This window comes from Conger conger, chromosome 4 (assembly GCF_963514075.1).
Source record: "Conger conger chromosome 4, fConCon1.1, whole genome shotgun sequence".
Lineage (NCBI taxonomy): Eukaryota > Metazoa > Chordata > Actinopteri > Anguilliformes > Congridae > Conger > Conger conger.
The window spans coordinates 27320501-27338031 of NC_083763.1; the positions used below are offsets into that span (position 1 = coordinate 27320501).

The 17531-nt window shown below is 41.4% G+C and overlaps 1 protein-coding gene across 4 annotated transcripts in view; it reads left to right on the forward strand.

The window, feature by feature from the left end:
- The window catches only part of impact (impact RWD domain protein), a 58585-nt gene that overhangs the window by 14570 nt on the left and 26484 nt on the right, over positions 1-17531 (forward strand). For 2 of the 4 annotated variants that reach the window (XM_061239939.1, XM_061239938.1), the window contains exons 6-7: positions 12483-12623; positions 13888-13982. In XM_061239939.1, coding sequence (XP_061095923.1) covers positions 12483-12623; positions 13888-13982 — 236 coding nt within the window. Of the gene's footprint in view, positions 1-6705; positions 10609-10881; positions 11199-12482; positions 12624-13887; positions 13983-17531 lie in introns of those variants that run through there. The other 2 variants (XR_009708603.1, XR_009708604.1) reach the window with 2 other exon arrangements.

Genomic DNA, 17531 nt, shown 5'->3' on the forward strand with positions numbered 1-17531 from the left:
ACAAGGCACAAACCCCTGGCAAGCCTAAAGAATAGAATGGCCAGGTTACAGTTTGCAAAAATGTACAATAAAAAACATTTAATGTACATTTGATGTAATGCACACAAAGTGGAATGTTCTTGACAGACCATGTCAATCTCCTGACCTCAGTCCAACTGAGCATGCATTTCACTTGCTGAAGACCACACTGAAGACAAATAGCCCCCAAAACAAGCTGGAACTGAAGAGGGCTGCAGAACAGGCTGGGCAGAACATCACCAGGGAAGATATTCAACATCTGGTGATGTCTATGGGTAGTCATTGATTGCAAATGATTTGCAACAAAATATTCAATATGATTTCAGTTTGTGTTCATTTTTCAAATTGCTATGTATAAAAAGGGCTGTAATTCCTACAGTTCACCAAAAATGGATGTAAAGACCCTCAAATAAAGCTGAAAGTCTGTACTTTATCCACTTTATACACTAAGTGAAAGTACAGAGCGAAAACAAAAAGATGTGTCACTGTCCAAATACTTACCGACTGCACTGTATGGGAATACCCTGAATACTGCTGAATGCAAGTTAGTGCCTGCTGAAAACTCCGCACTTAACTTATCCTACATTAAAGTTTATTTTTGGCTTCATTTCATAATACATATGATGGTCAAGCATTGATGGTCAAGCAAACATCAGTTTGGACTAAATGCACCAATTATTTACATAAAAATAGTATGGTGCAATTATACAAGTGCTATTCATCTCATTGTCTCATTATGTTAACTCTCAGATAGAACATCTCAGGATCATTGTGCTGCTTCTAAATATGAATGGTTAATGTGGTCCATAATCACTGCCAGCTTATTACAGGGGCAGTAATAATGGATTGGATTCGTGTAGCATCTTTCACCTCAGGGCACATTGAAGATGGGGTCACTCCTCAACCACTACTAGTGTGGAGCACCCACCTGTATCAATGACCGTAAATGGCAGTAATTCCCACATTTCTCTTGGAAAGCAGGGCCCTCCTACTTTATACAGTTCTACACATTAATTGAAAATATTTTTTTCTCTTGCTCTAATATCCGAGTGATTGTTTAAACATTCTTCAAACTGCAGTTGCGTCACCTGGAGATCCACTAACGAGCAGCATAACAGGTGGTCAAGGAAGAGTTGTCCTCTTTGCATGCGAAGGTGGAGGTCTTTTCAAAAACCTTGTCTCGTCACTATTCAAGCTTGTAGCAAATGTTGGAACTGGCGATAGCTAAGATTGAGGCAGGTGTTGCAATATTCATGTCATGAATATTAAAGGCCAAGCTGAAGACTTCCTTTCGCGTTTGATTCCTCACTGGGTCCTGTAAGCTGTCAGGCCAACAGCTTGAAATTACGTTTGCCCATCAGAAAGGCGAGAATGACAGTCCCAGCAAATTATTCTTCTGTGTTACTGACGCAACTTTCTCTAGGTGGATTCTTTCTCCCCGGTGAGTCTGATGATAAATCATACATTCAATTGCAGCTCTGCAGTGTGAAAAATGCAGTGTGAACATTTTTTACCATGGAAAATTCCTGCGATTTTACAGTCCTTTGTCCTGGCTGTCTAATTACTGACATCAAAGCTCTGCAGATTGAATTGTTAACAATTAAATGAATGAATTACTCAAGAAATGCCTTACTCAAGCAATGTACAAAATATGTTCAGTCCATGAAACTAGGCATTGTTATTACTTTAATACTGTAGTTTAATGGGTCCAGACCCTGTCATCTACTTGTTAAGAGACAGATCAAGGGAAGCTTTATTTTTTTCAGATCCAGTAAAAATCAACTCATGTTTTTGTTCCTTTTATCCCAATTTGTACACTTCTGAGATAAATTCAAAAGCTCACATGCAGCAAACATTTACTCCCCCTTATTGGGAATCTTCAGAGGCTGACCCCTCTTGAAAGATGCTCAGGTGCCAACGAGCTCAGGTGGTCTGGCAATCTGTCCATGTCGTTTGAACCCCAATTAGCAGAACTCAACATGGCATCTCCTTTTATTCTGCAGTAGTGCTTTTGTTTTAAAGAAAACTCTATCAGAAATAAAGGCACGTAAACTAGCTAAAACCGCCCCTGGAGCGGTACCCTTTAGGTTTATAAAATTGTACCCTTAGCCTGTAATGTATAATTGATTTGCACGTTTTTTGCTTCGAAAATGTACTCAAAGAGAACGTTACTGTACTTTCAGGGTGCATTAGGGAAATTTGATCCTTGAAGACCAAAAATGTACCTCCACTGTTCACTTTATTTTAGAGTGTAGAAAGTTTCGACTTGCTTGCTTTCTTTCAACTCTTATTTTAAAGAACCTTTCAATGCAGCATTTTTTACTGGCAGAAATGCTTCTTCCTGGTTTACCCTACTGCAGCAAAGGAGATGTTTGTGGTGATGTGAACGTTCGATCAACGGGTTCTTTCTTTAAAATATAGCTTTTATGCAACTGTCCTTGCCAAGGATCAAATTGTTAACTTGTGAATACACATGGTTTTATGTATCAATTGTTGGTGTATCTGCAATCTGATACTCTGGGTCCTCAGGATGGGCTGGGAGTTTGAGTTGTTGGGGATTTTGATACTTGTTATTGTATGTGAGTTTTGTCAAAATGTGACTTTCCCTGTTTGTCTGACTTGGAAAAACCCAGAAAGGGGTGCAGTGATATGAGTTAATGGATGCAGAACTGAAGGACATGAGAAGGTCAGTGATTAAAGTAATCCCTGGTGTAGGCATTTAAGCACTAAGTCCTTATCACCTGACTGCCTGATAAAAGCAGCTGTCGGATTGCTAACTTCTGTAGCGCAGACGTGTCAATCGTGACAGAAAGTGTCAGTTAGACCCTCGGCCCAGGCCACTCTCAATCAGGGATGTGAAGAAAATGGTACAGATAATGCTTCCTTGACCTGTGTTGACTCTCTGATAAAGGACCTTTGTTGTTATGTTTACCTTTTTTGTTTCGTTCTTTGGGAGATAAGGCAGGGTAGTAAAATAAACCATGACAGTTTTTCATTATTCAGTCTTGCCTGTCGACAGAATAATGTTGAAAGTAATGTCCCCAATCATCCCTGATGCTGAATTGGCTTTTGGAAAACACTGTTGTGATTGGCAACATATTCAAAAATGCCTTAAACCTTTTGCTTTCCTTGTCCCATTTTGTGTTTTTTAGTTATTTTAGTACAGACTGTGTTGACATGCTCATTGAGGACAGGATATATAAAATGGCATCATATAAAAATAATGTTTTGCCAAGAGTACTGGGAATCTTAAGGTTATGTTCCACCAAATCTTTGGTATTTCAGATCATTTCAGAGGTACATACTTCAATTATCATAAGGTATGGACTTGAAAAGATTCCAACAAAATATGTAAATTAGCTCATTTGCACACTTTATTCAAGATGGCGGAAATGACAAATGTGAACATTTTTGTTGAAATCTATAATCTGTGAGATATCATTATAATTTTTTCAGATTCTAAATAAGACATGTTTGAAGATTTTTTTTAGCCATTTCTTTTAGCACCAGTACCCAATAGTCTTTGGTAGTACCCAGGGTCCTGTAATACAAATTTCACCATACATATGGCGTAATCATTGAAAAGGTGGTATTATCCTGAAAGGGATGATTAGTAAACAGAAAAAAGTAAATCTGATTGAAAATGTGATTTTTTCAGTGGAACAGACCCTTAACCAAGAGTAAAAATAGAATGACATTTATTTCGGCAGATAATTGATTTGAGTGCACATAATTTACGGATTTATGTCTAATGTTGTTTGCTGCCTAAGTACGTGCCTAATGTGTGCAGATGCAGACAAGTCAAGCATTGCTGTCATTCTTCGGGAAAATACTTGAAGGAACAAAAAATATTAACACAGAGTTTATGCTCAAAATATGGTAAAACTTATTTCTTCTTCTTGTTCTTCTTGTTCTTCAAAAGCTTTTGAGTAATCCCATTTTAAAATCTCCTTATTTATGTTTGTCTCAGTCCAAAGATACTTGTGGCCTTGTAACACGTATAGTGTAGGCATACACCTCTTGTAAAGGATTCCTATGAAAGTCTGAGTAAAGTAGCAACTTCCTGTGATACTTTTATTTTGAAGCCCTCATTAAGCGGAAGTAGGTATCGCACTTCTATAAGACCACTTGATGGTCGAAAGTAGACAGGTATATCTCCGGTACACTGCTCTAAAACTAAGGCTGGAAAAGGTGTAATTAAAACCAACATTGCTCGACAATAGAAGGTGTATGGTGATATTGAAGCACCTAGCTGGACCGGGAACAAGGTATTGTGTGATTCGACTAGTTTTCATTGATATGTTATATGTGATGTGGTCTATGCTATCAAGTCACGCGAATATTAGCTTTGTTTAGTTTTGAGGTTTGTTTAGATGTCTGTGGCGTCACGGCAATGTGATGTTTCCTAGCCTTTCATGTTCTCATGTCACATTATATGTTAGTAAACATTTAGATTATTGCCCATATGTATGGTTAATTAGTATAAAGGTATTTGCGTTCGTTTGTAAGAGCTCATTTTATACGATTTATCTGTCTTGTAGCTCTTACGGTGTTTAAAGGAGAAAAGGTGTAAGGACGGAAGAGCGATTTGTGTTAAAATAAGGATCAAGGCTGAACATAAATAAAGACTCTTGAAAACATCAGTAAGCTTCACCATTTGTCTGGCTGGGGTTCGCTACAGTAAGAGCTTGACCCTCATCGATCCTAAAGACCTGTTGCCTCAATACGGACTACTACGGTGAGTCCTCACGGCGTGCCTGCTGTTGCTGCGGCTGCTGCTACCGCTACCACGCGACTGCTGCTGTTTACGTGGATTAGTCAAGCAAGCACATATCTCACCGCAATTCGGGCAACGGCCACACGGATTCGGTGCAATGGTCAAGTACAGTCCTCTTCATTGACATTGATACAGAACTGTGAGTATCCACCCATTATTATTGTACAGTCTATAATAAGGTGAGCTACGGATGAACAGTTCCTTGGACTGATACAGTGAACATTAATACTCACCTGCCTGCCCAACTACAGCAAAGGAAAGAGACTGTTGCTACATTTACATGTGTTAAAAGGACTCTTTATAATTAATTACATTTTCATTTTTGGACTTTGCATTTCAAGTACTTTGGAGAATTGTGTTTATTGTGGTATTTACATTGAATGACAATTATTGGTGTTTCTGTAGGTCAATGCATTGGTGCTAGTTATTTGTACTGATATGCTATGTTTATGCTGTTCATTGCAAGGTTTAGACCACATCTGCTAAAGGGTTTTCTTCTAGTCTAAAAAATAATAATTAAAAAAAATATTAGTCATAATGTCAAAGTCAGGTAGTGTGAGAGGTTTGAAGGAGCATGAAGCTCAAGATCTGCAGCGTGAGCTTCACACAGCGGAAGAGGTGGCTGAAAGACAAAGTCTGAAGGAAAATATTGCAGTGACACAACAAAGTCTCACTGATATCCAAGGTAAACTTCGGAAAGATGATGACCCACCTGAAGGTCGCCGACGCTCCGAACGTGAACGGAAACCTACGGAGAAGTCGCGTGCGTTCCAAGCTGAAGAGGCCAAGAAAAGGGAGAAAAGGCTGCTATCCAAATATGAGAAATGGAAGCTCCATATACGCACAGCAAGACATCAACTGAAGACATAAATGCCAGACAATCAGCTCTGGCCTCTCATTGAAGAACTCAAACGAGAAAGGGAAGTCATAATGAACATGTATTTTGAAATTTGAGATCTCGCTACACCTTCCACTGACATAAGAAGACGTGTTGACACGTGTGAATCACTGACCAAAGAAATCATCAGCATTGCTTATGACAGAGCGATAGATGATGAAGGTGAGTTTACTGAGCAACAGGAAAGACACCGCCTTCATGAACTGCGCCACCGTGACTACGCAAAGTCCGTCTATGGATCCGACGTCTCCTCGATCAGTCACAGCAAGTCCGACCAGTACTCTACGACCTCGTCGATGGCAGCCAAGCGTGCGGACGCAGCGGCTGAACTAGCAGTGAAAGAAGCAAATTACCAGATGATGCTAGAGGAAGAAAGACAAAGGGAATCAATATGAGAGTTGGAGGAACAACAACGGAAAGCTCTAGAGGCACAAAAGCATGAGTTGGAGTGACTGCAGGCAAAGAAAGAAGTGCTGGCAGCTCAAGCCAAGCTAAAAGTCTATGATGAAGAGACGAAACTTGAAGCTGCTGGCTCCAACAATGAAAGGAATCAGGAGGCACGGAATGTGCCTGTGTCTGCGTTCCCTCTATCTCACGTTGCAACACCCTCTCAGACAGACATTTCCTCTCTCGCTCAAGTCCTTCAAGATAGCATGGCCTTAAATAGGCTCCCTATACCAGAGCCATTCGTCTTCAATGGCGATCCAATACGATTCATTGAATGGAAGGCAGCGTTTACCTCACTCATTGATCAAAAGGCAATCTCACCGGCTGAAAAACTATACTATTTAAAGAAATATGTTGGCGGCCCAGCACGCCAGGCTCTAGACGGCACCTTCTACCGAAGTGACAATGAAGCCTACCAAGACGCCTGGAACAAGCTAAATCGTCGCTTTGGTCAGCCATTTGCCATTCAGAGAGCATTCAGAGAGAAGCTCTCCAATTGGCCAAGGATTCAACCTAAGGATGCAGAGGGACTCAGAAACTTCTCAGATTTTCTGATCGCCTGTCAAGATGCCATGCCTCATGTCAAGGGTCTTGACATACTAAATGACTGTGAGGAGAACCAGAAGCTCATTCATAAACTACCAGACTGGGTAGCTTCACGCTGGAACCGACAAGTCACACAAAGCCTGAACGAGAAAGAAGAATTCCCAAGTTTCAAGGACTTTGCTAGATTCACGACAACCGAAGCTGAGATTGCCTGCAATCCGATTACGTCTCTTCATGCCCTTCGGTCATCAGACCCTAGCACTGAGAAGAGAAATCTCAGAGACACGAAGAGAAACAAGGCCAGTGTGCTCCCCACTCAAACAGTCACCGATAAAGGGAACCAAAGGTCAGATCAGAGAAAAGCTAAAAATCCATGCATTCTCTGTCAAGATAATAGACACCAGCTTCATGCATGTTCCAAGTTCACAGAGATGTCGCTGGTTGAGCGACGGAACTATGTGAAGGAGAAGAGACTCTGCTATGGATGCCTAAAACTTGGCCACAGTGCAAAAGACTGTCGTTATCGTCACTTCTGTGACTCCTGCAAGGGAAAGCACCCTACAGCCCTCTATGATGACAGCTATGGAAAGGAAAGTTCTTCATCAGGAACATGGGCAAATCAAGGTGCTGCTGCAATGTCACTCAGTGTAGCAGGCGCAGGCTCATCCAATACATCAATGGTGATACCAGTGTGGGTGTCATCCAAAAATAATCCAAATGCTGAGAAACTTGTCTATGCTCTACTTGACACTCAACGTGACACTACATTCATTGATCAAGGAGTGAGCGACGGTCTTAATGCCGACAAGTATCCAGTTAAGCTGAAGTTGACTACCATGAGTGGAAAGGACATGGTTCTCACAAGTGAGAGAGTTTCTGGCCTTCGTGTAAGGGGATACAGTTCTGCCATTCAAGTTGACCTTCCGGTGGCATACACGAAGGTCTGCGTACCAGTAAACCGTGCTCACATTCCAGGCAGGTCATTCTAGGAGGAGATGAGGAACCCTATGCTGTACGGACAGATTTAGAGTATTGTGGGGCGCTCATCACAAAGCCATGACTCGCTGAGCACAAGTCGTCTGTGTCACAGAATCGCTGTTAAAGAGCTGCCTCCGGCAACTCCTGCCGATGTTATTCATATCTTAGAATCTGACTTCAAGGATGGCAGTGAAGACAGCAGAACAGTGTCACAAGACGACATCACATTTCTCAACAAGCTGGATATAGGCATACGGAAAAATATACATGGCCATTACGAAATGCCTCTGCCCTTCAAAACCAGACCCAGCTTGCCTGACAACAAAGGCTCAGCCATGATACGTCTCAATCACCTCAAAAGGAAATTGCAGCGTGACGAACGGTATAAGGAGCATTATGTTGAGTTCATGGAAGAGGTCATCAAAAGGGGAGATGCAGAGCAGATCAACGACGGTGGGAGAGAAGGTGAGAGATGGTACATCCCCCATCATGGAGTTTACCATGCAAAGAAGCCGGAGAAACTTTGTGTGGTGTTCGATTGCTCGGCCAGATACAAAGGAACCAGCCTGAATGACCACCTCCTCTCTGGGCCCGACATGCTGAACAACTTGAGTGGAGTTCTCATCCGCTTTCGAAAGCACCCTGTTGCACTAATGTGTGACATTGAAAAAATGTTCCATCAGTTCCATGTGGCTGACGCTGATCGCAACTATCTGCGCTTTCTTTGGTGGAAGCAAGGAGACTTGAACTCACCACCTACTGAGTTCCGTATGAAGGTGCATCTGTTTGGTGCAGCCTCCTCTCCTGGATGCGCAAACTACGGGCTGAAGCATCTGGCTAAGGAGCATGACGACATCTACCCTCAAGGCTCACGGTTTATCATGAGGGACTTCTACGTGGACGACGGGCTCACAAGTGTTGGAAGCACCGAAGATGCTATTCAGCTTGCCAGAGAAGCACGTGAACTCTGTGCCATGGGTGGCCTCAGACTACATATGTTTGTGTCAAACGACAGAGATGTCCTAGAGAGTATACCACTCTCTGAACGGGCAACCTATATGAAGTGTATGGACCTCACGTTTGATGATCTGCCACCAGAGAGAGCTCTAGGGATTAAATGGGACGTGGAGTCCGACCACTTCTGCCTTAACGTCAGCCTGAAGGATCAGCCTGTAACACGCCAAGGCATCCTGTCTACAGTGGCCTCTCTGTACGATCCTCTAGGGTTTGTGGCGCCAGTCCTGCTTAAAGGCAAGATCATTCTCCAGGCCATGTGTAGGCGCGGCACAGGTTGGGACGATCCTCTCACAGACGAGCTTCGTCCAAAATGGGAACAGTGGAGAGGCGACCTAGCTCATTTGGATAATGTCACTATATCCTGCACTTACTCACCTGTTGGATTTGGAAGGGTCTCAAAGACAGAGCTGCATCATTTTTCAGATGCCAGCACAAAGGGTTATGGTCAGTGTTCATACGTGAGACTTCAAAATGAAGAGGGAGATGTTCATTGCGCCCTAGTAGTAGGAAAATCACGCGTCTCACCAACAAAGGTCACAACTATTCCACGATTGGAATTGACAGCTGCAGTTGTTTCTGTGAAAATGAGCAACATGCTCAAAGAGGAGTTTGGATCTACTGATGCTGAGGAGTTCTTCTGGACCGACTCTAAAGTGGTTTTGGGATATATAAAAAACGAAGCACGACGATTCCACACCTTTGTGGCTAACCGTGTTCAAAGTATTCATCTCAGCTCCGCCCCTCAACGATGGAGATACGTCCCCAGCAACGAGAATCCTGCTGACCACGCTTCTAGGGGCTTGACTCCCAGTGAGCTTCTTAGCTTTCTTGCAGAGAAACAATGCGACTTCAGCATGAACGCACCGTATTCAAGTCATGTCGGAGGGGTGTGGGAAAGACAGATCAGAACAGTGAGAAGCATCCTACGGTCCACCCTTAGCCTTTCCTCCGGTAGGCTAAATGATGCTTCGCTACGGGCTTTCCTCTATGAAGCTATGGCAATTGTCAACAGTCGCCCACTGACCGTTACCAGCCTCAGTGATCCCCATAGCCTCGAGCCTCTCACACCTAATCACCTTCTGACTATGAAATCTGCCAAGGCTCTACCCCCACCAGGAGAATTTAGCAGAGAGGACATGTATGGCAAGAAAAGGTGGCGACATGTTCAATACCTGGCAGAACAGTTTTGGAGTCTTTTGGAGGCGAAAGGAATACCTTGCCAGCATCGCACTCAGACAGCGTTGGCACACCCCCAGAAGAAATCTGCAAGTTGGAGATATTGTAATGATGAAGGGAGATGATGTGCACAGGAACGAGTGGAGATTGGGTAGGGTCTCAGGAACCACTACTGATAAAGACGGACTAGTGAGAAGAGTTAAGGTCTGCCTTGGGGACAGGAAGCTTGGCATAAGGGGGGAGCTTCTCCATAAGATGTCCGAAGTCGAGCGCCCAGTCCAGAAGCTAGTCTTGCTGCTGGAAACGAGCTAAATCTGCTCTCTCTCTCTTTCGGTCACCATAGACTCTCCTCATAACTCGTAGTCTTAAATAGTTTTTAATGGTTTTCTACTTGTGACATAAGCTATCTGTGTTTTATATAGGAAATGTCATTTTCAGTTTAAAATCATTCGTTCTTAATGTGAACTGTATACCGTTCCATTATTCCCTCATGATTGGTGGGAGTGTAAAGGATTCCTATAAAAGTCTGAGTGAAGTAGCAACTTCCTGTGAGACTTTTATTTTGAAGCCCTCATTAAGCGGAAGTAGGTATCGCACTTCTATAAGACCACTTGATGGTCGAAAGTAGACAGGTATATCTCCGGTACACTGCTCTAAAACTAAGGCTGGAAAAGGTGTAATTAAAACCAACATTGCTCGACAATAGAAGGTGTATGGTGATATTGAAGCACCTAGCTGGACCGGGAACAAGGTATTGTGTGATTCAACTAGTTTTCATTGATATGTTATATGCGATGTGGTCTATGCTATCAAGTCACGCAAATATTAGCTTTGTTTAGTTTTGAGGTTTGTTTAGATGTCTGTGGCGTCACGGCAATGTGATGTTTCCTAGCCTTTCATGTTCTCATGTCACATTATATGTTAGTAAACATTTAGATTATTGCCCATATGTATGGTTAATTAGTATAAAGGTATTTGCGTTCGTTTGTAAGAGCTCATTTTATACGATTTATCTGTCCTGTAGCTCTTACGGTGTTTAAAGGAGAAAAGGTGTAAGGACGGAAGAGCGATTTGTGTTAAAATAAGGATCAAGGCTGAACATAAATAAAGACTCTTGAAAACATCAGTAAGCTTCACCATTTGTCTGGCTGGGGTTCGCTACACCTCTGCTCTTGCTCATTCTGAAGAACTGCAGTGGGTCGGTAATGAGAATTTGGGGAAACCTCCCCTGGCCTCCCATCATCGGTGAACTGGGATGTTGTCAGAACGCACAGAGGGTGACCTTTAACTGCTGTTCCGACTGTAAACTGCCCTCACCCTCAACTGGTAAAAATAATTTCCTTTCCCAAAGTTAAACCCTTGCCATTTGTCACTCAACAGAGAAATCGCAAGGATCTTGAAAGGTTCTGCATGGAACAAGATGCCCTCAAATCTGTGTTCTTCAACCTTATAAAGCATTTTAGGATAAGACTCAGTGCCATTACCCTGTCAGGAGGCTACTGATCACACAAAAGCGATTTGCTTTTGGAAGAAATTTATAATTCAAAAATGTACAATAGTAGTAGTTTGTTATAGTTATTTGTTTTCTGTGCCTCTTTATCAAGGGTCCAAATAAATTTGCAACTGTATGCATGGAAAGAAGTTGGCCAATTAAAAATGAACTGAATTGGTTTCAAAGCAAATGTAATCCTGTTTAATAATTGTGCTCATGTAATGCGATAACCAACGGTAGTTCATAGAACCTGTCTCAGAAGGGTTTAACATAGATGAGTAGTGGAAATTAATATTTTAGAGCAGCTTATGGGCATTTAAATGCAAGAGAGAAATTGAAAGGTCACTCAAAGTAATTAAGTCTGGAGAAATAATGATCACTTCAAGACAAGTATTTTTATTTTTGTTTTACATTTGGAAACACATTAGTATGAAAATGTCCTGCAATTATCTTCATTTTTGTCACCTCACTGTCTGTAGTTTCTTTTCTCCCTCCTTGGAATTAAATGTCCTGGGCCTCAAATTCAGTGTTAATGAGTTCAAAGGTCAGATAAAAATGAAGTATCTTTTGTTCTTAATGATCACTTCCATTGGAGCAGACCATGCCATTTACTATCAGATTTGTCAGGTATAGCCACTATGACTTGTCAGATTGGCAGTTTTTGAATTAAATATACACTCTGTAATCACTTTATTTGGTATTTATTAGACTTCATTTAAGACTTAAGTCTTCTGCTGCTGTAGCCTATCCTCTTAGAGGTTTGATGCATTCTTCTCAGACCTCTCTCATTAACGATGTGTTTCTGCATGCAGTACTGCTGCTCACTGGATGTTGTTTTTCATACCGTTCTCTGCAAACTCTAGAGACTGTTATGCGTGAAAATCCCAGGAGATCAGCAGTTTCTGAAATATTCAAACCACCCTGTCTAGCACCAACAATCATTCCATGGGCAAAGTCTCTTAGATTAAATTGTTTCCCCATTCTGATGGGTGATGTGAACATTAACTGAAGCTCCTGACCCATATCTGCATGATTTATGCATTGCACTGCTGTCACACGATTGGCTGATTAGACAATCGCATGAGTCCTAATGAAATGCTCGGTGAATGTACACTTGTGCTCTTCATCTTCAGAAACCCCCGGAAGTGAGAAAGTGACAGAGGAGGTGGAGGTAGATGACGACAGAAACTGGACCGCAGAAAGTGACTTCCCAGATCTCCATGCCCTGAGACTGAACACAGAGGTTACACATCTTCTGACTGACCTGCCCGGAGGTATGACACATTTACTGGCAGGCCAATTATCCCGTATTATTATATGAAATTATGTGAATGATGTTATGATTGTTATGATGCAAAATAAAAAATATTAGTGGCACAATACTACTACCAACAACAACACCACCACCACAGTTTAATTATCTCGTATTTGTTGTAGTATTTCTAGTCCTGTATTGTTTAAAATGGAAAACAGTGTACAGTGAATCAATTATATCATGCAATGTGCAGTTTTTCCATGTGCTTTGGGCTTCTAGATAAATAACACAATAAAAATAGCCTCCACATTTCCTGTTCTAATACATGGAGAAAGATCCTTCCAGCATAGGTCTTTAGAAGGAGCAGTGTAGGCTGCGAGTAAATTTCAATTTCAAACGTGGGTACAAATGCAAACATATTACTTGTATCTAACGTCTTTAGGAACAGATGAAAATTCTCCTAAATAGATAATGATGAAACATTATTAGTTATAATACTTTTTTCTCAGTGGTTTACTCAGTATTCTGTATGATAAATGAGTGAATAGTGGTCGTGACTGTGTGGTGACTGATGACCATGATCAAATAGGCTCTGGTCCTTATCTTTGTTGTGCAGGTAGCAGTTGAAATTGTACTTCCCTCTAGGGTCTTTCAGCTCACTTATCCCTGGTATGGGTTTGCACTTTGCACTTTGTTGTACATTGCTCTGGATAAGAGCGTCTGCCAAATGCCATTAATTGTGTACTTAGCTAGTATAAAAACATCTAAATTAACTACTTAAAGTTGTTCCTGGTCATTGTTCCATATATTTTTATGAATCTACAGGACAGGATAGAAGCAAAGCATCAAAATATCTCAAACTTGACCTCTCCAGCCAAAATCTCCCTGTATGGGAAGTTGCCTCAGTAATATCCACAGAAATTTTGGTTTCTTTTCGATGAAAATGACATACCTCAGTGGATCATGGTACTCATAGTTCTTAATATCTTGCACTAGCATCTTGGTAACCTGGGCAACAGCTTTGCTTTTCTCTGTATGTTCTTCATTCTTTTTCTATATATACTCATATATTACTCTTCACTCTCTCCCTTTTATTATTATTTTTTGCCATAACTCTCCTCCTTTTCTTATTTTCTTTCTTGTTCCTAATTCCTTTTCTTCATTCTGCAGACAGGAACCCACTGAAAAACAATATCCACTCTGTCCAGGCTGCCATGAATGTTCAGAATCAAATAACTACATACAACAAACTGTTCTTTTTTCATCGCTATGTTTCTGTGCAGATGAGGAACTGCCTCCAATTAAGCATGGGGAGCCCATAACAGACAGACGAAGCACCTTCCAACCCCATCTCGCTCCTGTTGTAACACCCAGACAGGTAATGCATCATCCACTGCACCAAAATAACATTCCTTTGTCCACGTTTCGCAGTCCTGTGAAAATAACTATTGTCTTTTTAATCCTCAATCATTCTTTATTTTCTTTTATTCTCTCGCTGTTGGAGTTAAGGTACATTACTGGGACTCGAATGGTCGGTGGTTCGATCCCCGGTCTCGTCACAATAACATCCGCACAGCCATTGGGCCCTTGAGCAAGGCCTTAACCCAGGGGAGGATTAGTGTACTTAGTGTGCTTAGTGTAATCAACTGTACGTCACTCTGGACAAGAGCGTCTGCCAAATGCATTAATGTAATGTAATGATATAAAAGCTATAATGCCTGTTACCTGGATATTTCCTGACACTAAGATGTTTGTGTGAATGTCCTAAACATGAGCTGCACAACAGATTTCCTTTCCCAGGGAGGCCTGTTTGCATTGGAGGGGTGTATCCCACATGTCCTCTTGTATCAGGTGTGGGTAAATAAATAAAAAACTCAGCCTTGTAGCCAGATGTGTTGGCAGGTTCAAAGCTGCATCAAGGGATATGAGTTGGCTGGAGTGGTATTAATTATGATAGAAGTCATGACACCTGAGACAGGTGACTCAGCTGCAGCTTTTTTCTGTCAAAAACATCCAACAATTTATAAATACATTTGTTTATTCAATTAAATAGTGTATTAGTAAAAACTGTACTGAGAATCGTAGAGACTTGTGTCTCTTATATAAATGAACTAAAACACATTTAAAATGCTTAAAAAATCCAAAAGGCTGTGAAGTCTACAATGGAATATGAAACGCGTTTTGTACATGTGATGGTTTAAGAAGTGCATTTTGATGCTGTTGAGTTGTAATCATTACGTGTGTCAGTATAGTAAGTGAGACGAGAGAATAAACTATGAAGCTGCCACTGAAAAAAATCAACTGGTCTAAGGAAGCAGAATGCATGGACCCGCCATCTTACAAAAATGGGCCCATTTCACACAATGAACCATCAGATCGACGCATTGCGGAAATGTTTATAAGGGTGAAGTTGAGGGGTGAATTGCATCAATCCAGACGAGTGCAGTCATCCATTTGGTTATTTTGCTGAAAACCTGTCGATTATATTTGAGGACACTTCCTCATAAGGTGCTAATTGCTATTTTAACCAGTCCCTAAGGGCCAGATTTAGGAAAAAGAAGCAATGCAAAAAAAACTTGCTCTATGTGTCTGCTTTCCGGTCGCAGATACCGACACATTAAAGACTGATTTACAGAGACTGTTACTAATTACGCAGTCGATTAAATGAAATGCCCTTATTTGCCATTTTCCCCTGGTTTCGCAATTAATGCGCGCTTTAATTAATCAGAACACTTTATTTTCTTTATTTCCATAATCTCCACCCTGTTTTACCACCTTCATTACAGGTATGACCTGATCCCTGCAAGTTACATCCTAATTTTTGACCCATTATGTCTGAACTGACTAAAATCCCACGTACCTATTGCGACCTTGTAGTGGCTGCTTTTGTGTTGAAAAATGTGTCTGTTTATGTTTGGAAAACCATTATAGTCATATTCATAGACAGTCTATGGGGCATAGACAGTAATGGTCTAGAACTGAACCATGGTGTGACATGGGCGTTGAACCAAGGAACTTTAGTGGCAGAAGGGTGATATCACTGGTAGGGCTTAGATCACTGGCAGGTTTTTGCCATCAACCTGGCATTTGCTCATTTGCTTACATCCAGCTGTGCAAAGTTATTCATTCCTGGTTGGGCTGCTAATAAATTGAACATTTACAGAGATTATATGATAGACAGTGTCTGCTGTAAATTGATTTCCCAGTCAAATGTGAAGTAGCAAATCCATTTGCTAGCTTGCAGGTTTTTTTTTTTCTTCACTTACCCGGTGAGGCACGGGTGACATGGCTCAGGCAGTAAGAGCAGTCGTCTGGCAGTCGGAGGGTTGCCGGTTCGATCCCCTGCCCGGGCTGTGTCAAAGTGTCCCCAAGCAAGACACCTAACCCCCAAATGCTCCTGACTAGCTGGTTGGCGCCTTGCATGGCAGCCAATCGCCGTCAGTGTGTGACTGTGTGTATGAATGGGTCATGAGAAGCATGAATTGTACAGCACTTTGGATAAAGGCTCTATATAAATGCCAACCATTTACCATTTACCAAATATTGAGCATAATTTCCTGGTGCTTCTTACAATATTTTTTCCTTTTACATATTTATTATAATACAGCTTTTCTGGGAAATGCATTCAACTATTTATCTAATCACTGGTCTTGATGGACTGTTATCAATTAAGGCAAATTTAATTATCAATTAGCTACTAATTAAAGCATGGTCAATTAAGGACTAGGTCAGAAAAACTAAAAGCATTTGATTGTAAATGGAAATGGGCAGATATGCTGGGTCATGAGTATTGTGAAGTACTTTGTTGGGAAAAAATCTCATCAAAACTTGAATGGTTAATCTAGGTACTGCAGTAATTATCAAGGAGGCTTCTAGACTGTTTGTATCTTGGTGCATCCTGTATAATGCTGTCATTGTAGTTATTCAGTGGTTCTTCCTCTAAGAACTATAGAATACATTATTTGCCTTATTGAAATTTTATTTGTACAGCACTTTTTACACACTTCACAGAAAAACAGGAAATGGAGTCTCCCCAAAAGAAAAAATACTAAAACAGTGGCAAACAATAATTCCCCGGTGGGATGAGATATTGGAAGGAACCCGGATATAGAGAGGGAGCCCATCTTGTTGTCAGTTGTTGTTCGGCTAAATGCTAAATGGGAGATAATGTTGGACCTGTTGGACAAAATAATCATAGTGGTTGCACAGGTTACAGCCTGAGGTATTAAACAAACTGGTAAATAGATGGTTCAAGCCAAATATATACACTCACTGAGCACTTTATTGGGTATTTATTAGACTGGTCTTCTGCTGCTGTAGCCTATCCACTTAAGAGGTTTGACATATTGTGTGTTCAGAGATGCTCTTCTGCATGCCACTGTTGTAATGTGTGGTTACTTGTGTTATTTGACAAGTCTGCCCCTTCTCCTCTGACCACTCTCAGTTCGTTTTTCGCACAATTCTCTGCAAATTGTTGCGTGTGAAAATTCCAGGAGATCAGCAGTTTGAGATACTCATCCCGCCATGTCAGGCACCAACAATCATTCCATGGTCAAAGTTACTTCGATTGCATTTCTTCCCCATTCTGACATTCTGAACCATTTAACCATGTCTGCATGCTTTTATGCGTCAAGTTGTTGTAACATTCAATATTTATCATGAGATATTTCCATTAGCATCCTGGTGTACAGGTCTACCTAATAAAGTGCTCACTGGGAGTATACTGTATATTACGATGCTCATGAGGAAGGGTGAGGTAATGCAACTAGATCTAGGCCTCCCGGTTGTGCCATGGCATGGACTTGAATCAGCTGAGGGTGAGGACTGGAATGGTCTATGGACAGGTAAAAAAAGAAATTCAGGCTTGTCTCCCTGAGGTAAGCTAGTGGGGCTAATTTACTGGCTTTACGTGCGAACCCATGGGGGG